Raw genomic sequence first — 24,830 nt, 5'->3', positions numbered from 1 at the left:
GCTGCTGTATAGGGCGCGTGGTTAGCTCCTTGGAAATGAGTCCCCGCCCCTTCAACGAGAACCAATCCGGTCGGCTTGGGAGAAGAGTCGATGACAGGACCCGGAAGTGCGTGGAAGGGAGTGGTGGGTTCGCTCTCCGCTCTCCCCCGCACCCCCAGAGCCTCGTCTTCTGCGCCTAACGGACTTGCTTGTGGTCGAGACGTGGCTTCGTCCGCTCGCCCAACCAGACAAGCTCGAGCTGGACCGCGGCGCCTCAGCTTTCCGCCTCCTGTCCTCCCAGCTGGGACCTTGCCCGAGCCGCCCGTTTGTTGTTGGAGAACAGAGCCCCGACTGCGGCCTGGTGAGGTGACTGGCCCTCTCCGGAGGGCCTTGTCACGGCCTCCCCAAGAGTTGGGAATTCCGCCTCTCCAGGTCATCAGCCCTCATTCCCTTCCTATCCTAGTGTCATAGGATTTAGCGTTGGGACGGACCCTGTAGAGATCATCTAGCCCATTTCCTCCTCGTTTTACAAATTAGGAAACTGAGGCTTAGAGAAGGGAAGGGACTTGCCTGAGGCCACCCAGGTTTTAGGGGGCAGAGCTGGGAGTCGACCCCAGGCCTCGTTGTCTTTGTGGCTGTTTGCAGTTGGATGTTTGCCTCATTTTATCCAGCTCTCAAACCAAACCTCTTTATTTAATTTCAGTAACACTACTACTTCTCCCTCAAATTACCTTCGGGCACGGACGAATAAAAGTACATTACACAGGGAGACATACCAGGGTTTATTCTTTTAAAAGAAAAAACAGTTCACTCAGGTAAGCCTTAGATGAGAGTTATGTGGCAGTTGACTCCTGACCTACAAATTCCTCACTTTTGAAGAGGGGACAGTATAACAAAATGACTGTACAACCTTAACACCACTCAGCCTAAAGGAAGAATGAACCGAGGAGGTGGTAAGATACTTGGGTGGTATGATTTTCTGTATACGTTTTAATTTTTTTGGCTAGATTTCAGCAGTAGGCACTCCAGTAGTGCAAAGCAACGTTCATCCATGCTTTTTCATCCTAGGTAAATTGTGTCTGTGTCCTTCAATGAATTCTCCATAGAGTTTCTGCTAAATATGCCAGAGACTTTTTTTCTAGGTCTTTTAAGATTCAGTGGACACCAATGTATCATTCAGTCTCTTTTCCCTTCTTACAACATAACTGGCCTACCTCATTATCTGATTGTACTTTTCTAGGTATGCCTTTTATGTTAGTTTTTGTATGTTAGTCAGCATAAGTAAATGTACTATAGCCTATTTACTCCTACCATGCATTTCTGTTTCTTTTCTGAGTCACCTGCAATTCTGGTTTTTCAGAAAGTGTTGCATTCATGACTTGAAAGTATGTATCTGACATAACTCTTATGGATCTGGAATCTCACCAATTCAAACGTTCTTCCAACAGTGTCAGTTACAATCTGTCCATGCCTACCTTTCCTGTGCTGTTGTTAATGTTGCCTATTAACATCACCACAGGGGCATTCCACACCATGGTGAGAGCTTTTCTCGCTTTTTGTTGATGGACAGGAATACACTGAGGCAGTCCGGCTGTGTTCCTTCACACAGAGAAGCCACACATTTGATGACATTTACCTGATAACATTCTTTACTCCATCTCTCTACAAACTATTTTATTTGTTACAAATTCACATCAGCTATGCACTTCTCCCTTGCCTTCTGTGCAATGCTCATTTTGAATTCTTTGCAGACTATAATGCTTCATGACTTATATCTATGCAACAACATGAACCAAATACTGTTCTTTTAAAAGGGGGAAAAGGGTTGCTTCAGTTTTCTGAAAGCAATCCCACCCTCTTTTGGCTGTGTAGTTCTGAGCTTAGTTAGGCCTAGCCCAACACTTTGTTGCCCCTGAGCCTTTAAGGCTACATTTTACAACAAAAAGCAGTCTTGTTTTTTGTATCATCTTTTAATCAGTTGTATAACTGAAGATGTAGTTTGCTGTAGAAAATCATTTCATTTGTTCATTTGTCAGTTCTAGACATACATACTGATGAACAAGTGCTACAAATTGTCCACTTAACTGCATTATGATATGGGTAGTTAGTTATTATATTCATACTCATCCACTTGGTTTTTCCTGTGTGGATTACTCGGCCATATTCTTTTAAGTGGTTACAGTTCTATTTGTGCTAAGGATAAATTTCTGTGTCAGGGGATGGCTTGAAATCCATTTCATAAAAGGCACTAGGCAATTTCCTAAATGCTGTCCAGCCTGTTCTTTTCCCTCTCTTCAGTTCTGGAACATCTCACCATCCGTCTTCATCTATTTACTCTTGTTCTAATTGAATGACCTGCCCATCCAGCCGTATATCAGTCTGAGCAATAGGTATTGTTATTGTTTTTTTTTTCCTGAGTAGATTGTTGAACTGATCTCTTCTGAATGTCATTTGATTGAGGAGGTCATAAAGTATTATTCTGGGCTGTGATATGATCTTCAAATGAGAGCATGTGGAAGACCATACTATCTAAGGTAATAATACCTCTTCCATTTGGGCTTTGTCCATAGGCAAAACTTAGCTTTAGTTAGCCTATATTTCCTATTTCATACCTTAATAAATATTGATATTAGATCCTCTAATTCGATATTTTGTCTGATATTATTATATAGTTTTTCATAATCAACAAGAAGCAAAGTCTTATGTTCTTTTTCACCTTTCAATCAGTTGTATAACTGAGGATGCAGCCTGCTATAGAAGATAATTTGTGGAAGCCTGGCTATTCCCTTCTCATACTTTCTACAGTACCCTCTATGTGTATGGAGAGTGTTCTCATAAAGACTTTATAGAGCTGAGAAAGTAGCAGAGTGAGTTGGTAATAACTATTACAGCTGATATTTATAACACTTAAATGTTAAAGGTTTGCAAAGCCCTTTATGTACCATCTCTCATTAGAGCCTCACAACCCTCACTGTAGGCACTTAAAAGTATTATTATCATCCCCACTGTAGAGTGAAAGAAATGAAGAAACAAACTCACCAGCCTTAAGTTAATTACCCCTATTCATACAATATGTTTCTGAGGTGAGACTGAAACAGATCTCTTCAAGATCAGTGATATTTCCACTGCACCATTCTACTTACACTCCAGCGCTCAGCACAGTCTGTGCCTGGCAATAGCAGGCTCTCGATAAAAGCTAGCTGACTGACTACTTATGTCTTTTAGTAACATATTTTTGTTGATTTGTTCTAGCCTAACTGTTCTACTTGACTTCATTTTCTTAAGTGCCATATCCACTTTCTCATATAGCATATCAGGGAAAGAGATGTTATAAGTTTTACATGTGTGGTTACACTCTCAGAAGATGAAAACAAAATGATGAGAAATACTGCCAAATTTTTTTGTTTGTTATTCTTGCAGTTTCATTTGTAAATGTTCGTGCAATGATCTGACTTATTTTCATGCAATAATCTTTTACCAAGATTTCTGAAGATTCATTTTTCATACTACTGTTCCCCATTTTCTGAGGCAATGTAATTTTTAATCCTTCACTGTTCTCTTATAATATTTTGTATATGAGTTTATATAGTAAGTTAGTATTGCTTTCTGCTACTCTGACCTCCTTGTCTAGGAAATTGTTTACTGGCATAGGCAGTTTCTGGATTCTTTTGGATTGCCTTTTTGCAGTTAAACTTCTGCTGGAAATAAAAATAAACAGCAACGTCTTCTTTATATTTACTACTTTACAGGTAGTTTATATCATGGAGTAGTTAAAATTGTCATCAGTGTGGTCTTCTCATCTCTACTCTAGTTATATGTTGATTTAACTAGTTAATGATCTGATTGACACAGATAAGAATAACTCCCATAGCATTAATTACTATTTCTATATTTCTTAATTGCTATTTCTTAAATAGTAAATCTCACTTTTGGTGATGTCGTACAGTACTCGCCATGTCCAACTCCAAGGATCAGTGTATAAAATGACTTGGTTTAGAAAGTCTTACAGAGTTCTTTATAGAATTGCTCTCTCTGTCTTCCGCAACAGATAATAGTTTATAAAGCTGCAGTTATCTCCATAGTGGGCTCTTTATTTATGTTCATTGTGAGCATTGTAGGCAAGATATTGAAGTGTTCCATGAAATGATGTTTCTTTTTTCATGTGATGAAAGCAATTTTACCAATTCCTCTGTTTTCTTAAGCAAAATGTAGAATATCTTTATATCTTATAGTTTGATTCATTCATATATAATATTAATATTGATATAGTTCAGTTCTTCACAGCAATAGATTGACTTGTTAGATTATTATCTGCTTTGGTAAAAAAGGATTCTCCAAAACTCCAGGAAATAGTTTAGCCTTTGTTTGCATATGGATTATATTTTCTTTTTGCACATCTACCAGTCACCTGATATTTTTGCGTAAGTGAAATAGTCAAAACAAAGGGAGATGTAGGGTAATATGTAATGTAAGATTCACAAATTAAGAGACATCTCCATTCCAAATGTTCCTATGGACTATTTGTGCTTGACCTTTCTTCTAAGCTTATGTTGGTTTGATCTGCCACACTTGAATACACTGTACCTTAACCCCAATATAATGAAGTCATTTTGGTCCTCTTCAAGAAGGAAGAACAACAGTCAACCAAGATTTATAAAACCTTAGATAAAAGTAACAGCTGTGATCAAAATGATGGTGATTGCCACTCATGGTGGCCATAAAACACAGCACAGTATTATGAAAACAGTCTTGGAGTAAGAAAATTTTAGTTCAAGCCCCAGCTCCAGTACTATCTGTGTGGCCATGGACTAGTCATTTAATTTCTCTGAGCTTCAGTTTCCTCATCTATAAAATGGTAATAATAATATGTGTACTACCTACATTATGTAGTTACTGTAGGAAAAGTACTTTGTAAACCTTAAACCACCTTATAAATGTGAGCTGCTATTATAAATGACAGTATAATGGTACAGTGGTGTTTACATTACCTTAAAGTTCTTTTAAGATTTCACTATCCACCTTCCTAATGTACTTGGTATATCACTTTAACAACAGTCACAATTTCTCATTTTTAGCATATATCAACACGTATCACAAAAGCTTTAAATTACAATATAGATATTGACTATGTGTTAGAAAAATTCTGCCATACTGGAGTTGAATCAGTAATCATCACATGTAAGGGTAATTGAAATGTTAGTATCTAATTATGGCACACAAGGGATTTTTATCCAGTACTTTGCTAATGTTGTTCATACTTGTGTGACACTGTTGTGTTCAACAGTGATTCTGTTATCACTTACTAATAATTTTTGCACCTATGTTGTCAGGTTCTAATGGTGAGTAAAATAGAGACGACACAGTTCATCACAAAAAGAAAGAAACAGGCCCAAGCACTGGATGTTCAGAGAGACTGACAATAAAAATGGAAAATGTTGAGAATGAAAAAGAAAAATCAGATGATGATGGAAAATCTGACCCAGAAAAGACACTAGACTTTTCTGAATACTTTAACCAACTGGAATTGTTGGAAACTCATAGACACCTAATTCCCCTTGGAACTCAGAGCCTCTGGGTTGATGATACTGATGAAGAAGAAGAACAGGATGAAGAAACCGAGGAATGGTATCAAATGCAAGAACAAAAATTGGAAAAGGAGCCAAACAAATTGCTTCTTTGGGCTGCTGAAAAAAATCGGGTAAGAAGAACATTTCTATATTTTTTATTAACTTCAAATTTCTATCTATAAAGGATATAAGAAACCATCTACATTTTTCTTTCAAGACTATAGTTCAAGATATTAATAGCATCCTGAAAACATTATCAAATAGTGCTTCCTAACCATATATATATATATATATATATATATATATATATATATATAAATGACCAAAGTATTATTTTCTGTATAGGCATCCAACAGTACAGTAAATTGACTAAAATATGTATATTTCAGATAAATTAATCTCTTCTACCTCTACTAGCATCCTATCCTAGTCCTTCATCACATGAAGCTCTGGAAAATAGGTCCTAAAGCTAAAAAGTCTTCGATTACACCTAGCAACATACCCCCATCCAAGGACCAACATAGATGGAGAAGCTTGTCATTAGAAGATTGACTAATATGTAATGAATTTTTTGGTTGCTGAACTCATGAAACCATCTATTATGAGGCTTTCAGTCTGTGGCATTGGCAGATTCATTCTCACCAGTGAAATTATAGATTTTAAAGTATTAAAATGAGGTAGCTGAGTGGTCCACCTTAAAGAAAACCAGGTTATTAGTCTGCCAAAGCCCCTTATTACTCTTTTAAAATAAAAGCTTCCTGAAATCAGGATCCATGTCAATATACGTACAGTACATAATATCATAGAATGAATCAATCTCCACTGAGTGGCCTGACTGAAATAATATAAAGTTTATTTGGCTACATTTGTTCTTCAGTTACCTATTAGGCAACAATTTAACATGGTTACTGATATATTTTTGCACATTACTTAGTGTAATTTTGTTAGGACTTCTTTCTCTTGTCAGCATATGTAGTCCCCCAAAATAATTTTATCCTTTGTGTACAGTAGCCCTGAAAAGTATGTTGTCCATTTAATCCTTTAATCACTAGAATGTAATTTACTTGAAAGTGTAGACTTTTTTGCCTTTTAGCACAGTGCCTGGTACAAGTAAACACTTAATAAATGCTGGTTGATTGATGCTCATAGGATCTTAGAGCTAGAAAAGACCTCAAAAGTCATATACAATTAGTTGAATAATGGATGAAGAGAATCAGTCCCACATATTATTCATACACTTAACAAACCTGAGAATTGAGGTTCCACATTCAATTGATGTCACTCTGAACATAAACCTTTAACACATTCACTGCAGTCACTAACTTCTGTGATGCTGTACTCCAGGCACCCAAGTCAGCTAGTATCTCTCAATTACATATAAAGCCATATACAGCAGCCCTTTACAGATTTCTTGATGGTACTAAGTATCCCTCATGGAATGACAGCCATGTACTGCTCCTGAAGCTACACATACTGTCACAGAAATTGAGCTTAACAGATTATCTTCATGAACTACTTTGACCAAAAAGAATTCTTGTTTTGGTCAACATTCCGATGATGAGATTCTTAACTAGTCTGATGCTTAGAAAAGAAATGTCATTGATCTGTAGTTGAAGTTTTTGCATCTGGGTAGTATCTGCCAAAGATAGTGTTGTGCTGTAACACTGTTAAAGAACCTGGGGTCACATTTATGCAAGGTCAGATATTAGACTTGAGACTTTAGAGAAGGAAGATTGAATACATTATTTTTAAATTTTGGTAGTAGGACATAGTATTGTTAAATAAAATTTTTTCTGCTTTCAGAATTCTGCCTTAACCTTTTCAATTGTTTTTCTTCTATTCAGTGGGAATTTAACCTGTCCTCTTTCAGTAAATTCCAGATTTACATCTTTCACCTTTATTTGCCTTTTGTCCTCATGTATCTTTAGCTCATTGTTATTTTAAACAAAACATAATAATGGCAAAACTGTTACTTCTTGTCTCCATTTCCCTTTCTCAACAATATAAAACTGAGTCTTTTTATCTTTTTTATTCCCTATCCCATCACATTTCAAAAATTCTTCCTTATTTTTTAAATTCCTAATACAAGCCTACTTCAGAACAAATCAAAAGATAGGTCTCATATTGGGGGTAGGGGTGAGAATGAAACTTGTAAATTAATAAAATCTTCAACTCTTTCATTATTTCTGTTGCTTTTCTGTTAATTCATTCTAATTTGACCTTTGGGGTATGATGGTGCTGTAAAGTGTTTAGTATTCAGTTATATGTTGAGCCAAATAGCTTAGTCAATATTTACAAAGTAGAAATTAGCCTTCCATTTAGTCTAGTTTTATCCTACATTGGGGTAGACTGAACTGCTGTGAAGAAACATTTTTACCATTCTTTCACTGTTTCATGATGTTAGAGAATTTTTTCCACTTCCTGTACATGCATAACAGTTAGACTTCATGCCACTTATTTTCTACTCTCTGCATATTTTGAAAGGCATTTTAAGAAAAGGGGAGGGCAACTGCTCATCACTAAATACTTCATTTGCCAAACCTCCTTTGGATACCTTTTCATAGAACCATAGTTAAATAATTTAGCTGTTTCTGAGTAAGAACTCCTGCATAGGATCTCTTACAAGTAAAATATTGAAGAACATATTACTTAAAGGATGGTTTTTGAGTATTTAGAAAGAGAAGTGATATTTATCTTGTATCATACCTATTTATATGCATGTCACATTACCTTAAGATGGATTATAAGCTAATTAAGAACAAGAACTGTGCTATTTTTTCATGTTTCCTTGAGAACCTAGCACACAGTAGTAGATACTTAATACATGCTTTTTGAAATGAAAGAGAGAGAAAGAAAAATGATGGCTGCTAAAAGTCAGCATCGCTTTATCAAAAACAGTTCATACCACCACACTAATTTTCTTTTTTGACATTTAAATCAAGGGAATTGTGTAAATATAATTACAATATTCAAGCAAGGTATTTGTTCTTATTTGGCAAACTATGGACTAGATAAAAAATATGATTAGATGAATTCAAAATTGGCTAAAAGTCCAGACCGCCAGGGACTTAGTTATTGATGGATTCTTGCCAACTTAAAATGACATCTGTAAGGGAGTACACTAGAATTGGTTATTGGCCTTTGCCATTCCCCATTTTTGTTACTGATTTGGTTGAAGCTATAGATGGCATAACTTTCTCATTTTCATTTAATAAGAAGATAATGGGTAGCTGGCAGAGTAAGAGCTTTCTTAGTGGCAGCTCCTCCACCCCCACAATGGAAAAGCTCAGAAGTTCGGAAAACCTTCCAATTACAAGAAGATAAGAAAAAGCACCCTACAAAAGATAATTCTTATAGAAAAACAAAAAGCTAAGTTACCAGCTCACAAAAAAAAGCTAAATTACCAGCTCACACCACCATATCCCTTCAAGTACTCTGTCCCCTCCTCCAAGCACTAGCAGGAATAGAATAGCCCTGTAAACCATGTGGCTGTTAGAATTTTGAGTATCTGACTTTTGGAGTAAATCTGTGTCAGTGTCGAAATAGGAACTGTATGACTAGTAGTTGAAGCTTGTGAAACAGACCAGTCCTAAGGCCAAGAAGAAAAAAAGGGGATGACTCTGAAGCAGTAAGGAGCCTATGGGACAAGAAAATGATTGAAGAAGCAAACAAGGAGCATCCCTCTAATTAGAAGGAATTAATTTAGCCCAAGAGGAAACTAGAGGAGCAAAAGCAGGATTAAAAAACCCAATTGCAAAGCTTCTCAAAGCACCCCTCTCAGGACTGCCTTGGGGGACCTTCCCCCAAACCCATCATGCATATCTGAGGACTGACGAAAACCAGCTACAGAAAGAACAGAGGAACTCAGATCAGAGAATGTTTTCAACTTAGATAATAGACTCTACTGTTCTCCAAGTACTATTCTCTCTCTACTACAGACTGGAATCTCCCAGCATCAGTGTTCCAGTTGCCAATCTCACCCTTTGCAGGAAATACACCACATTCAACTCTGAAAATCTGAGAGAAGAGGAAATAGACAGTAAGGAAGGAGTGAGAGGAGACACAACAATACTGGACCGTGTAAAGGAAAAAAGTTGACAAAAAGGATATTTTTAGGAAGGACACCAGAAAAATCAGCAGAATGATTAAGACAGAAAAAAACTAAGGAGTAGAAATGGATTTAAAGAAAAGATTAAATTCAGTGGAAATTAAGGTAATAGTAAAGCAGCTAACTCTCGGAACCTCCAGAATGGTTCAAAAGAACAATTAAAGAATTAAGCCAAAATAGTTTACGAGCCCATAACCCCTATGCTGGCTACACTCTTTTACCTTCCATATCTTGACCCCTTGGTGAACCAGTCAGTCATTTATTAGCACCTACATTTAGTATTCATTAAGTGCTGCATTTAGTGAGCAACCTCCTATTACTAGGCACTGGGCTAAGCAGTAAGGATTCAAAAAAAAAGGCAGAAATCAGTCCTTGCTGCCATGAGTTCATAGTCCAATAGCAGAAACAGTACGCTAACAACTATGTGTAAAAAAGATATATACAAAATAAATTGGAATTAGTCTTAGAGGGAAAGCAGTAAGATAAGAAGGACTGAGAAAGACTTCTTGCACAAAGTATGACGTTAGTTATCTAGATATTTTAAAGAGGCTACATAGGACAGGAATCAGAGATGAGGAGAGAGTGCTGCTGAACAAAGCTACAGAAAATCACAAAACCCTTCTGCTAGTTCCAGTACAAATTTATGGTATGTCATCTCAACTGGGGCCTCTATACACCTCTTTAATCTATACCTCCCTAATTCATTCACCATGCCAGATATTCCAAATCTTTTTACTTCAAGTCTCCTATGGCAGCCCCTCTCCCAAACCTCTGAGCTGAGAACCTTGCTTCATATTTCCCTGTCTTCCTCCATACTCAGAAAATGTTTGCTTGATCCACTTGTTCCCCCTTGCTATTATTTGTATATCTCTTCCTTTTATGGTTAAACTCCTTGAGAAGGCAACCTGCAGTTGGTGTTTTCATTGCCATTCCTCTCACTCTCTGGCATTCAACCTTTATTCATTATTCAGCTGAAATAACTCCAAAGTTATCAATGATCTCTTTGCTGACAAACCTAATAACCTTTTCTCAATCTTTATAACTTCTTAACCTCTCTTCAACCTTTGGCACTGTCAGTCAACCTGTTCTCAATATTCCCTTCTCTATAGGTTTTCATGATACTTTATTCTTGTTCTTATCCTACCTCTCTGACTACTCCTCAGATGCTTTTGTTGGATCTTCGAGCCATCTGATTTGTACTAACCTTGAGTATTTCTTTTTTTTTTAATTAATTTATTAACTTTTAACATTCATTTTAACAAAATTTGGGGTTCCAAATTTTCTCCCCTTTTGTCCCCTCCCCCCCCAAACGCCAAGCATTCTAATTGCCCCTATGACCAATCTGCTCTCTCTTCTATCCTCCCTCTCTGCCCTTGTCTCCATCTTCTCTTTTGTCCTGTAGGGCCAGGTAACTTTCTGTACCCCTTTACCTGTATTTCTTATTTCCTAGTGGCAAGAACGGTACTCGACAGTTGATCCTAACACTTTGAGTTCCAACTTCTTTACCTCCCTCCCTCCCCACCCCTTCCCTTTGGAAGGCAAGCAATTCAATATAGGCCAAATCTGTGTAGTTTTGCAAATGACTTCCATAATAGTTGTGTTGTATAAGACTAACTATATTTCCCTCCATCCTATCCTGTCCCCCATTACTTCTATTCTCTTTTGATCCTGTCCCTCCCCATGAGTGTCGACCTCAAATTGCTCCCTCCTCCCCATGTCCCCCCATCCATCATCCCCCCCACCCTGCTTATCCCCTTATCCCCCACTTTCCTGTATTGTAAGATAGGTTTTCGTACCAAAATGAGTGTGCATTTTATTCCTTCCTTTAGTGGAATGTGATGAGAGTAAGCTTCATGTTTTTCTCTCACCTCCTCTCTTTATCCCTCCACTAATAAGTCTTTTGCTTGCCTCTTTTATGAGAGATAATTTGCCCCATTCCATTTCTCCCTTTCTCCTCCCAATATATTTCTCTCTCACTGCTTGATTTCATTTTTTTAAGATATGAGCCCATCCTCTTCAGTTCCCTCTGTGTACTCTGTCTCTATGTGTGTGTGTGTGTGTGCATGTGTGTGTGTGTAATCCCACCCAGTACCCAGATACTGAAATGTTTCAAGAGTTACAAATATTGTCTTTCCATGTAGGAATGTAAACAGTTCAACTTTACTAAGTCCCTTATGACTTCTCCTTGCTGTTCACCTTTTCATGCTTCTCTTCATTCTTGTGTTTGAAAGTCAAATTTTCTTTTCAGCTCTGGTCTTTTCATCAAGAATGCTTGAAAGTCCTCTATTTCATTGAAAGACCAATTTTTCCCCTGAAGTATTATACTCAGTTTTGCTGGGTAGGTGATTCTTGGTTTTAGTCCTAGTTCCTTTGTAGAAGCTGCTAGATCTTGTGTTATCCTGATTGTATTTCCACAATACTTGAATTGTTTCTTTCTAGCTGCTTGCAATATTTTCTCCTTGACCTGGGAACTCTGGAATTTGGCCACAATGTTCCTAGGAGTTTCTCTTTTTGGATCTCTTTCAGGCGGTGTTCTGTGGATTCCTTGAATATTTATTTTGCCCTCTGGTTCTAGAATCTCAGGGCAGTTTTCCTTGATAATTTCATGAAAGATGATGTCTAGGCTCTTTTTTTGATCATCGCTTTCAGGTAGTTCCATAATTTTTAAATTGTCTCTCCTGGATCTATTTTCCAGGTCAGTTGTTTTTCCAATGAGATATTTCACATTATCTTCCATTTTTTCATTCTTTTGGTTTTGTTTTGTGATTTCTTGGTTTCTCCTAAAGTCATTAGCCTCCATCTGTTCCATTCTAATTTTGAAAGAACTATTTTCTTCAGTGAGCTTTTGAATCTCCTTTTCCATTTGGCTAATTCTGCTTTTGATAGCATTCTGCTCCTCATTGGCTTTTTGAACCTCTTTTGCCAATTGAGTTAGCCTATTTTTCAAGGTGTTATTTTCTTCAGCATTTTTTTGGGTCTCCTTTAGCAGGGTGCTGACCTGCTGTTCATGCTTTGACTGCATGTCTCTCATTTGTCTTCCCAGTTTTTCCTCCACCTCTCTAACTTGATTTTCAAAATCCTTTTTGAGCTCTTCCATGGCCTGAGCCCATTGAGTGGGCTGGGATATAGAAGCCTTGACTTCTGTGTCTTTGCCTGATGGTAAGCATTGTTCTTCCTCATCAGAAAGGAAGGGAGGAAATGCCTGTTCACCAAGAAAGTAACCTTCTATAGTCTTATTTCTTTTCCCTTTTCTGGACATTTTCCCAGCCAGTGACTTGACCTCTGAATATTCTCCTCACACCCACCTCACCTCCTGATCCTCCCAGCCAGCGTTTGGGGACTGAGATTCAAATGCTGCTTCCAGCCTCAGGGCTTTTGGCGGGGGAGGGGGGGGGCAGGGCTGCTATTCAGTGTGAGATTAAGTTCAGATGGTCAGGTCGGGGCAGGGCCGCCTCTCAGGCTCAGTTCCCTCAGGGGGTTTATGCAGAGACTTTCAACAATGGATCCAGGCTCCTGCCTGCTTGGGGAACCCCTGTCTACTCCCACCTCCGCTTCTGCCTCCCGAAGGGGCCTGAGTTATGGGGGCACCCCACTCCCCTCTCGACCTACCAAAGAGACCCTCTCACAGACCCCCGTCACCTGTGGGTGGAGGGACCCGCGCGGCTGCTGGAGACTCCATCCCTGAAGCCTGCTCGGATCTGCTCCTCTCAGTGCCGCGGCCGCGGCAGGGCTGTACTTGGCTCCCAGTCCGCGGCGCAAAGGACCTTTTGCGAGAGGTTTGCAGGTCTCTCTGGAACAGAAATCTCCTTCGCTCCAATGTTCCGTGGCCTCTGGTCCTGCAGAATTTGCAGTGAGTTGCTATTTACAGATGTTTTATGGGTTGTGGGTTCGGAGCTATGTGTATGTGCGTCTTTCTACTCCGCCATCTTGGCTCAGCCCCTAACCTTGAGTATTTCACAAGACTCTGTCCTGGACCCCCTTCTCCCACTCTGTTTCACTTAATGATCTCATCAACTCCCATAGGTTCAATTATCATCTCTGTGCTGATGATTTGCAAACCTGTTTATCCAGCCTAACCACTGCTGTCCTTTAGTCTCACTTATCCACCTGCTTCTTAGACACCTCAAACTAGACATCCCAGAAACATTTTAAACCCCAAAGTCCAAAAGTGGGCTCATTATCTCCTCCCCTTGCTGCAAATGACTCCTCCCTGCCTAACTAACCTATTACTGTCAAAAGTATCACCATTCTCCCAGTCACCCAAACTCTCAACCTAGATACCATCTTCAACTCAGTCCTCTTTCACTTCCCCATATCCAAGCTAATGTTCAGTCCTGTCGATTCTATCTCAACATCTTCCATATCAGCCCCCTTCTCTCCTCTGAAATTTCCACTATCCTCATGCAGACCCTCATCACCTCACACCTGGACTGTTGCAATAGCCTGTTGATTGATCTCCTTGTTTCAACTCTCTTCCCACTCTTGTCCATCCTTACCTCAGTTGTCAAATTGATCTTCTTAAAGTTCAGGTCTGACCATGTCACCCTCTCAGTCCCCAATTCCCCGCTTTAATAAATTACATCTGACATTTAAAGCCCTTCAAAAGCAGGTCTCTTTCTATCCTTCCAGTCAGTTCATTATGCCACTCTGATCCAATAATATTGGCCTCCTTGCTGTTCCTCACAACACTTGGTTTCCCAACTTGATGCATTTTAACTGATTATCTCTCACTCCTGGAATTCTCTTCCTGCTCATCTCTGTCTTCTGGCTTCCTTGGCCTCCTATAGATTCTCTGGCCTACTTCTTAGTGTTTCAGGCAACCCACTAAGAAGACAGAAAATATGGAAGAAAGCACAAACTTATTAACATCTGTAATCCTAAATGTGAGTAAGGGAAGGATAGAGTGGAGGGGGTAAGTAAGAAAACAGCATCTTGTAGTTCATTTTATATAGGTACATACCAAATAAAAATATGGGGATGAAACAAAATTTTTTATGCTTCAGGAAATTTTAAATATGGGAGTTAGAATCAAAGCCACAGGTAAGGTAACAATGAAAATTGATAAGGTAAACCACCTTATATTTAAATATACCACAGTCGATCAAAAATAATAAAATTAAATGTGTATGTGCCAAACGATACAGTTAGCTAAGTTCTTAAAAGAAAATCACAAGATAGCAATTATACTGAAATAACAGTAAGATGCTTTAAAATTCCTTTCTCAGAGGCAGATAAACAGGAAAACATAGGCTTGAATGAAATGTTTGACTGACCTGTGACAAATTCCGAGTTGGGAGGAGAGGGACATTAAAGAACAAATGTCTCAGAACCCCAAAGTACCTTTATAAAAAGTGATCATGTACATTGGGCATGAAGAATTCGTAAATAGACAGGCATAGTAAACACACCCTTAGTAGACCATAATATAATAAAATCAATATTTTTTTAAAAATAAATATAAAGAATATATATAGATTTAAGTGGAAATTAAATAGTAATATCCTGAGTAAAGAGTGGCTCAAAGAAAAATCATGGAAACAAATAGGTATGTTAAAGATAATGGTAACAATTAAACAGTAGCCTCGGTCTTTTTAGAAGCAGCTATGGTAATCCTCAGAAGAATACATATATACAATAGAAAAAGGATCAGAGAACTAAATGTGCAATTACAAATTCCAGAAAATAAATTAGCAAACCTAAAATAAGTACAAAGGAAGAAATCTTAGAAGAGAAATGAAAAACTTGAAATATATCTGTGGAACTGATAAAAACTAAAATAGTTTTTATTTAGAGTTACATGACTGATAAACCATTATCCAAGCTGATCAAGAAAAGGACAAAAGAAAATCTAGTTAGTACAATAAAAAATTTGCAAGAGAGAATGAAAGAATTCTGATTCTTATGACATTTATATTCTACCAAACTGAGAATTAAAATTGATGAGTAGCTACAAAAACAAATTTTTTTAAAAAAGGAAAAGAAATGCTAATCTAATCTTAGCAAAAGAAATTGAGCAAGCTATAAATGAATTGCCAAAGGGAAAAATCTCCAGGCCAGATGGTCTTTCAAATGAATTCTATCAGTTAATTCCACTGTTATGTAAACTTTGCAAAAATATTAAATGAAAGGATCCTACCAAGTTCCTTCTGTGATACAAATATGGGTTTGATAATCTAAACTGGGGAAAGAAAAGTCAGCAAAAGAAAACTAGATCACTATCCCCAATAAATATCAATACTAAAATTTTAACTAAAACATGAGCAAAGATGACCAAGTTAGATTTATATCAGGAATTCAGGATTGGTTCAATTATAATTAGGAAGATTATAAACAATAATAGGTTGTATTAAGAACAACAAAAAATGACTGTCAGAGATATGGGAAAAACAATATGGTCATTTATAAAAAATACAATCATTGGAATAAAGGAACCTCTAATATGGCAAATAGTATCCATATACAATCAAGAGCTTAAATTACACATAAAAGAGATAAACTAGAGGTTTTTCCATTAAGTTCAAGGGTAGCTATAATAGACAGTAGAAAGAAACTGAGGAAATATGCATAAACAAAAAAGAAAATTATTTCTTTTCCAGATCATATCATGGCATGCTTAGAGAAATCTAGGGTCAACTAAAAACTAAGAATAAATTCAGCAAAGTAGTAAAATGTAAAACAAGTCCCATAATCAGCCTTTCTGTTTATTTCCATCAAAATCCAGGATAAATGGAGAGAAATCTATTCAAAATAGTTACAGAAGGAATAGTTACAGAAGGTATAAAATATTTGAAAATCTATCTACTCAGGCACACAAAAGAATGATAAGAATACAACTATAATTGCTCATAGGTAGGCTGGCCAATATAACAAAAATGACAGTACTATATTCATTTATTTAGTGTCATTCTGAATTACCAAAAGATTGCATTGTAGTGCTAGAAAAGTAATTGTTGTTGTTGTTCTTGTGTTTTGTCCTTTGTTCTCAAAGAGGACCATGGCATCAAGATGATGACATGATTTGCAGTTGACTGATTTGAGTGAGGGAGGTCTGAACAAGGTTACCAATCTCACTTTTGTCTCCTGAGCCATCTGGATCCAGTGGCCTGATATTCATCAGGAAGACTATAGATGACCCAGGATACAATAGGAGACTGGGCTTTTTAGGCTAAGATCTTATCAGATTCTCATTTTGAATGAGATATATCCATTCAATGAATAGGCTTCTTTAAGTAGTTACTCAAGGGATGGCCCTTTTAATAAAAAAAAAAAATCAAACTGGGAGAAGACCCTCAGAGTTCTCAAAGGTTGTACAAAAAGTGAAGAATCTCAAAGGAAATAATGAAAAAGAAGTGAAACTATCAGTACCAAATCTCAAACTATACTACAAAAGTGATCATCAAAATATTTGGTATTAATTCTAAAATACGGATGTTAATAACTGGAACAGATAACGTATGCAAGATCCCAAAGCAAATGAACATGGTAGCATGATTTCTGATAAACTCAAAGACCTCCAACTTCCTTGACAAGAACTCACTATTTGACAAAAATTACTAGGAAAAAAATTTTTTAAAGCAGTTTGGCAGAAATTTTATTTGGAACATCTTATACTATATACCAAGATAAGTTTCAGCTATCAATAACCTTGAAAAACCAAGTCACATGATAAATAAAAGAGTGAGGAAGGAATTACTATTATTATACCTGTGGATGAAGGAAGAGTTTGTAACCAACCAAGCAATAGAGAGGATCACAGGAGACAAAATGGGTATTTCTGACTGCATAAAGTTGAAGTTTTTACACAAAAAATTAGTGCAGTTAAAATAAGGGAAATTGTTAGTAGAGAAAAATCTTTGCAAGTTTCTCTTATAAAGGTCTGTACCATCCCTAGTCTATATCCAAAATATATAAGGAGCTAATTCACATATATAAACATAAACCATTCCCCAACAGATAAATGAATATGAACAGGTAATTTTGGAAGGAATAAATCCAAGCTACTGATGGCCAAATGAACAAATACTCTATGAGAAATGCAAATTAAAACAACTTTAAGATTCAGCCTCATTCTTCAGATAAAGATTACAAATAGGAAAATTATTTTATTGGAAAGTCTGTGGAAGAACAGGAACACAAATGCATTGCTGATAAAACTATGAACTGGTTCAGCTATTCTGGAAAATAATTTGAAACTATGCACAAAAAAACAAATGAATGGATTGTATATTCCTTTGAACCAGAAATACCACTGCTATACCCATACCCCAGAAGATCAGAGAATGAGGAAAAGGATCCATATGTACAAAAATATTTATGGCATCTCTTTTTGTAGAGAAGGAAGCCAGTGTTCCTGGACCACTGAGTACATGGGAGAAAGGGGAGAGATGTGAGAATATAGCAAAAACCACATGATTATTTCAATATATGCAGAAAGATATGACATTCATGGAAGGGCCCTTGATATGAAAAACAGCATGCATTTAAAACTAAGAGATAGCTTTATGAGCAGTGAAGAAATATTAGACACTTTCCTAGTACACCCAAAAGGAAAGTAAGAATGCCCCCCTCCCCATTATTTGACACAATTCTAGAACACAATCAAAGGTATAAATATTAGCAAGGAGGAGACAATTATCCCTACTTTCAGTTGATATGCTGGTATATTTAAGAAACTTCAGAGAATTCATGGGGAAAGGCTTGGGTTCAAATCCACAAAACTCATTAGCATTTCTAAGAAAAACAAGGAAAAAAAAGGGAAATTCTCTTTAAAAATAACTATAAAATGCCTACTGATACACATAAGATTTGTTTAAATACAATTATGAAACACTTGACAAAAATAAAAGAAAACATAACTGGAGAGAAATTAACTGCTCATGGTTGGGTCATGCCACTTTTATAAACTAAATTAATTTGGGGCAAAGGGAACAAGTATTTGGTAAGTACCTAGTATGTGCCAGGCACTGTGCTAAGTGCTTTACAATTTTATGAGGTAGGTATTATCTCTATTTTACATTTGAGGAAACAGACAGATAAAGGTTAAGTGACTTGCCCAAGGTCACATTGCTAATAAATATGTAAGGCCAAATTTGAACTTGAGAATTCCTAACTTTAGACACAGCATTCTATCCACTGCACCACCTAGCAAAAGATGTTGTGCTGTACCAGTTAAATGGCTGAAGGAATATTTTTTAGAATTAGACAAAATAATAATTCATTTGGAAGAACAAAAGACCTATAATGTAAGGAGAAACTGAGACAAAGTATGAATGAAGAGGGTGTAGTATTACCAGACCTCAACCTACATTATAAATCAGTGGTCATCAAAACTATTTGGTACCAGTTAAAAAAAAAAACAGAACATTCAGTGGAGAAAATTAGATAAGTCAGAAACAGAAACAATCAGAAACAGTACCCTGGTATCTTATAAATACTAAAATGTAAATTATTTGAGGAAGAACTTTCTTTTTTGACAACTATTAGAAAAACTGGAAAGTTATTAGTTAAAAAATTAGTTTTAGGCAAGCATCTTAAACTGGATGTCACAATAAGCTCAAAATGACTAGTTGATCTGAGTATTAAATAGTCATGCCATTATAAAACAGTAACAAGAACAGGTAGCTTTCACAGATTTGATTAAGAGAAAAATTCTTAACAACCAAGGCACAGAAGAGATCATAAGACACAAATTGAACTACATAAAACTTAAAAGATTTTAGTAAAGTAAAATCAGTAGAGCCAGAATTAGAAAAGAAACTGGGAAAAGAGATAGGACTACTTATACCAATTATCACCAATAAGTCTGGTGACCAAAATATGGATTTGTATATAAACATATAACACCAAGAATGTAATGGGCATACCTGACTCAAGCTATATGCCCTCTGTTAATTTACATTTTACAATGCCCTTTTTAGATCATTCAGTAGTTCATGAAAGTTTTACTTAGCTATATATAGCATCAATAACACAGTAGTACTTAGATATAACTTCCCTTGCATAAATACAAACATCTTGTCAGCAAATCAGTAGTGTGTATGGCACAGCTTTGGAATATCCACCAAGTCTGAGGGGCCCAACTCCAATGATCACGATGGTCAGAAGCAATCATCAATTCTATCAACAAAGATACAGCTTGAGCCTCCCAGGGCCTGTCAAATTTGGGGGATAGCTTCCTTGCCTTTTAAGAAAAGAATAAGTCTAACCTACATGGTGGGTTAAAGAAAAGGTAGAGAGTAAACCTATCATATTGAGCTACTTAGATAAATGATCAAAGGAGATGGATAAAGTTTTTCCAAAAAGATGTGTAAATTATGATTCATCACGTAAAAATGTTTTCCAAATCACTAAGAATATAAATTATAACAACCATAAGGATTCACCTCACACCCTACAATTTAATCAGTCAACAGATATTAAGCACCTTCTGTGTGCCAAGTACTCTGACAGGTACTGAGAATACAAACACTAAAGTAAAACAGACCCTACCATCAAGAGACCTACAGAGTAAAATGAAGACTTTTGAACATCTATTTTTCCTTGTTAGTCCAGTACATTTTCAGGAAAAGTAAATTTGCTTTTAACTCGGTGTAAAATAAAGTACGCGTTGATCCCAATACACTAAAATCTTCTTTCTATAATTCAGCTACGTAATTGCATTGGCATGAATGCTTCTGCCACCAGTACTAATCCAGATACCCTCATCTCCCTCTCCTTAATCTAGTGTTTTATTGTCAGTGAATTTCAGAGTTAGATATGAACTAGGGGACTATCTAATCCAATCCATACCCTAAAAATCTTCACCACAATACACCTCTTAGTCTTGAAGATTTCCATTGAAGGAGAACCCACTATCTCACAAGATATGCCATTCTACTTTTGGATAGCTCTTTATAAAATCTAAATTTGCCTCTTTTGTAACTTCTACCCATTGAGCTTGGATTTGCTCTCTGAAACCATATACAACAAGTACAATCCCTCTTCCAAACGACAAATTTACAAGTACTTAAAGATAACTATCATGGATCCCCAAGTCTTCTCCAGGATGAATCCCATTTCCTTCTACTGTTCTTCTGACAGCATTGCATCAAGGAGGTTCATTTTCCTGATTACTCTACTCCGAATACTCTCCAGCCATGTCTTTCTCTTTTTTGTTTGTTTGTTTGTTTTTGGAGGCAGAAGGGATTAAGTGATTTGCCTGGAGTCACAAAGCTAGTAAATGTCTAAAGCCAGATTTGAATTTAGGTTTTCCTGATTCCAAAGCTGGTACTCTATCCAGTGGGCCATCTAACTGCCCCTCCAGCAATGTCTTTCTTAAACTGTGGGGGCCACCAGTCCTCCTGATCTATATCTTGCTACTGGATCCAGACAGCTCAGGAGGAGAAAGTAAGGCTGGTGACTTTGCACAGCCCTCCCTCACTTAAATTCAGTTCACTTGTAAGTCATGGCATCACCATCCCGATGTCCTCTTTGACAATGCAGGACAAACAACCATCTTAAACTGTGGTGCCCAGAACTGAAGACAATATTCCAGATAACATATGACACAAAGTATGTCACCTCTTTAATCTCAGACACTACGGCTAACCTAATGCAGCGTAAGATCATGCAGTTTTGTTTTCTTTTTTCTCTATCTTGTCATAATTTTGACTTATGATCCACTAAACCCCTCCCCCAGATCATTTTCAGAAAATTGCTGTCTAACCATACCTTCCCTAATTTGCGCTTAAAGTTATTTTTTTAACCTTAGCTAGAGACTTGAAATTTAATGAGGACAAGTACAATTTTATTTTATTCAGCCAAGTGTTTAAAATTATTACAGATGCTGGATTTCTCTGGTATGTTTGCTAGCTCTTCTAGCTTCATGAGTGCATATTTGAGATGAATACTATTAATACCTTTACCAATTCATTAATAAAAATATGAAACAGCACACAACCAAGCACAGATCCCTACGGCATTCCAATAGAGATCTCATTGCAAGGTGTCATTAAACCAATGCCTCAGAGTCTTTGAGTGACAATTCAACCACTTCCAAATCCTTCTGATTGTTCTAGCATCTTGCTCTTGTCCTTCCATTTATTCCACAAAAAGTACATGCTGTGTGCCTTATCAAATGATGAAATCTAGGGAAACTATATTCATACCATTCCCTGGGATCTACCTGTTTGCAGCTATCAAAAAGGGAGATAAAGTTAGTTTGGTATGAGCTATTTTTTTTGCTAAGGAGCCGTTGGTTCCTTATGATCACAGCTTTCTTTTCTAGATCCTCACTAATGATCTCTTTAATAATATGTTCTAGAAGCCAGAATAACTTTGTACACAGCAACAACCACAGTGTGCAAGGAGTTTTTCTGGTAGACTTGGAATTTTGTAATAACACAAAAACTTCTTATAAAAAAAAAAAAATCCCAAAGGTGGTTCTCAAGGCAAAATGCCTTCCACACTCAGAGAAAGAAATATGGAAGTCATTCACAAAATGTAGCAGATCATGTTTGTGTATGTGTATGTGTTTGTGTATCAAGTTTTGATTTGTTATATGATTTCTTTCATTTATTTTAGTCTGACTACATAGCATGACTATAGTGAAAATATACTCAATAGGAAAGTATATGTAGAACCTATACAGAATTGTATGCAGTCGTGGGGAGGGAGGGGGGTAGTGGGGGGTAGGTGTGGGGGGGATAAAATCTCAATTGTATGGCAGTGATTGTTAAACATTAAAAAATAATAATAAAAAAAAAGGGAGATAAAGTTAGTTTGGTATGAGCTATTTTTTTGCTAAGGAGCTGTTGGTTCCTTATGATCACAGCTTTCTTTTCTAGATCCTCACTAATGATCTCTTTAATAATATGTTCTAGAAGCCAGAATAACTTTGTACACAGCAACAACCACAGTGTGCAAGGAGTTTTTCTGGTAGATGTAGTACTTCACTGCATGCAAGGACTTAAAAAATTCCCAGTGGTCTCTTGAGGCAAAATGCCTTCCACATCCAGAGAAAGAACTATGGAATTTGAACACAGAATGAAGCAGACCATTTTCTTTTGTATTATGTTTTGTTTTGTTTTGTTTTATGATTTCTCCCATTCATTCTAATTCTTCTATGCAACATGACTAAGGTGAAAATGTATTTAATAGGAATGTATGTGTAGAATCTATATAAAATTATATGCTGTCTTGGGGGGGAAGAGGGAAGGAGGCGGAGGGAGGGGAAAAATCAAAGATATATGGAAGTTATTGTAGAACACTGAAAACAAAGTAATTAAAAATAATAATAATAAAATATGTTCTAGAATTTTGTTTTAGTGAACAGTTTCATGAGTTGCTATGGCCAAAAATTCTATCACATAGTGGCCAAACTTTTGATGACAAGCATCTTTGAACTTAGATAAGCTGCTCCTGGGTTGCTCAATACACAGTCCATAGCTGAGTCCATCCTGAAGACCTTTACACCTCAGGAGGAAAATGAATGAGCTTCCATTCATTGCTGGGATATGTTTAAGAACTTAGCATCACATCTGGCACAATAAGAATCTGTAGAGAGTACTAAAATCAATTAAATTATGTTTTGCTTTACAGACGTTAAACAAAATACTGATTTTAATCACAGCTTACAAGCCAGAAATGGTGCTTCTGTGTAACACATTTAAGGAATAGGATTAAATGCACAGTTTACTATTTAGATATCCTCAAAATTAGAAAAATCAATATATGTTTTATGTTAATTCATTGTTGTCATTGTCAGTAAAATATCTTAATTTGCATTTGGATGGTGTTGACAAGATCTTCCAGAGATGCTTTTTTTTAAGCTCTGGGTTGAATTCTAAACAGTGTCCAAAGGGTAGTAAAAACCCTTTAGTAAATTAGGAAATGGTTGTTTTTATGCTTTCTTGTACTTCCTTCTAGCTTGCCACAGTACGAAGACTGCTTTCTGAAAAGGCCACTCAAGTAAACACCAGAGATGAAGATGAATACACACCTCTCCATCGAGCTTCATATAGTGGACACTTAGATATTGTCCGAGAGCTGATTGCCCAAGGGGCAGATGTTCATGCGGTGACAGTAGATGGCTGGACTCCCCTACATAGTGCCTGTAAATGGAACAATACCAAGGTGGCATCTTTCTTACTTCAGCACGATGCAGATATCAATGCTCAAACAAATGGCCTGTTGACCCCTTTGCATCTTGCTGCAGGAAACAGAGATGGCAAAGACACCCTAGAACTCCTTCTGATGAATCGTTACATCAAACCAGGCCTAAAAAATAACTTGGAAGAAACAGCATTTGATATTGCCAGGAGGACCAGTATCTACCACTACCTCTTTGAAATTGTAGAAGGTTGCACAAATTCTAAATTGGAGTCTTAATCATTCTGATAATTTTAATCAGTTTCTGAGTAGTCACAGCTCCTTTGGATGAAATACAAAAACATTCCAGAATATGAAATTTAATTCAAAGAAGATATTTTGAAAACATTCAATAGTATTTATTCAAAGTGATTAGACAGATTCACTGTCAAAGTGTATATGAAAGGGCTAAAGGGTTTTCTACTATTTATGTCTATGTGGTGATTTTGTGATATGGTCAAACATAACTAGCTTACCTGTACTTTCTATACTTCAAGTGTCATATTAAAATGTGTCATTTGGAGTATTAAACCAAATAAAATGCTTTTTAGAACATCCCATATCCTGGGTCTTTATTCACTACTTGGTATATTGAGTTTTATGTTTAAAGCCTGTTAGCATAATTCTAAACAGATAAAACTTGAAATACCCTTTATGAGATCCTATGGTTATAAAATCATAGCAGTATGGTATCATGGAAAGACCATTTGACTTCAATTAAAAAATCATTTATCAAGTGCCTACCACTGTGAAGCACTGGAGATACAGAAGCAAAAATAACAGTTAATTGACCTCAGTGGATTTTATTTACTAGGCATTTGCAATATACACACATGTATTTTAATGTGAAAGATTTCAGCAAGGGCAGAACACTGAAAGTTGGGAAAAAGAAAAGGCTTCCCAGAGGAAATGAAATCTGAGCTTTGCAGGTCAAAAATCTTTAGGGGCCTCCTGTTTCCTCTGGGATAAAATGTCTTCTTAGCCTGATATTTACATAATCCGGCTCCAACCCAGATTCACTTCATATTAGTCTACTCAATGCAATGTGT

At 36.7% G+C, this 24,830-nt stretch overlaps 1 protein-coding gene across 8 annotated transcripts; it reads left to right on the top strand.

The window, feature by feature from the left end:
* The first annotated feature begins 59 nt into the window (after positions 1 to 59).
* On the top strand, positions 60 to 24,341 carry ANKRD49 (ankyrin repeat domain 49). Of its 8 annotated transcripts, none has more exons than XM_072611323.1 (4): positions 60 to 932; positions 2,401 to 2,513; positions 5,310 to 5,677; positions 23,560 to 24,341. In XM_072611323.1, the coding sequence occupies exons 3-4, from the start codon at positions 5,405 to 5,407 to the stop codon at positions 24,019 to 24,021; spliced, it is 735 nt and encodes a 244-aa protein (XP_072467424.1). In that variant the 5' UTR covers positions 60 to 932; positions 2,401 to 2,513; positions 5,310 to 5,404; the 3' UTR covers positions 24,022 to 24,341. The 8 variants fall into 8 exon arrangements, with proteins under 8 accessions (XP_072467424.1, XP_072467427.1, XP_072467426.1 ...); XM_072611325.1 differs by having other exon boundaries at positions 112 to 794; XM_072611327.1 differs by having other exon boundaries at positions 287 to 411.
* Positions 24,342 to 24,830: the final 489 nt, after the last annotated feature.

Source organism: Notamacropus eugenii, chromosome 5 (assembly GCF_028372415.1).
Source record: "Notamacropus eugenii isolate mMacEug1 chromosome 5, mMacEug1.pri_v2, whole genome shotgun sequence".
Taxonomy (NCBI): Eukaryota; Metazoa; Chordata; class Mammalia; order Diprotodontia; family Macropodidae; genus Notamacropus; species Notamacropus eugenii.
The sequence above is the reverse complement of the archived record's forward strand: the minus strand, read 5'-3'. Positions and strand labels throughout refer to the sequence as shown.

Bases quoted from the DNA above. Each gene is read 5' to 3' on its own strand.
- ANKRD49 (XM_072611323.1), top strand. From the start codon at position 5,405: ATGGAAAATGTTGAGAATGAAAAAGAAAAATCAGATGATGATGGAAAA. The intron at 5,678-23,559 runs GTAAGAAGAACA...ACTTCCTTCTAG, and splicing joins GGGCTGCTGAAAAAAATCGG to CTTGCCACAGTACGAAGACT.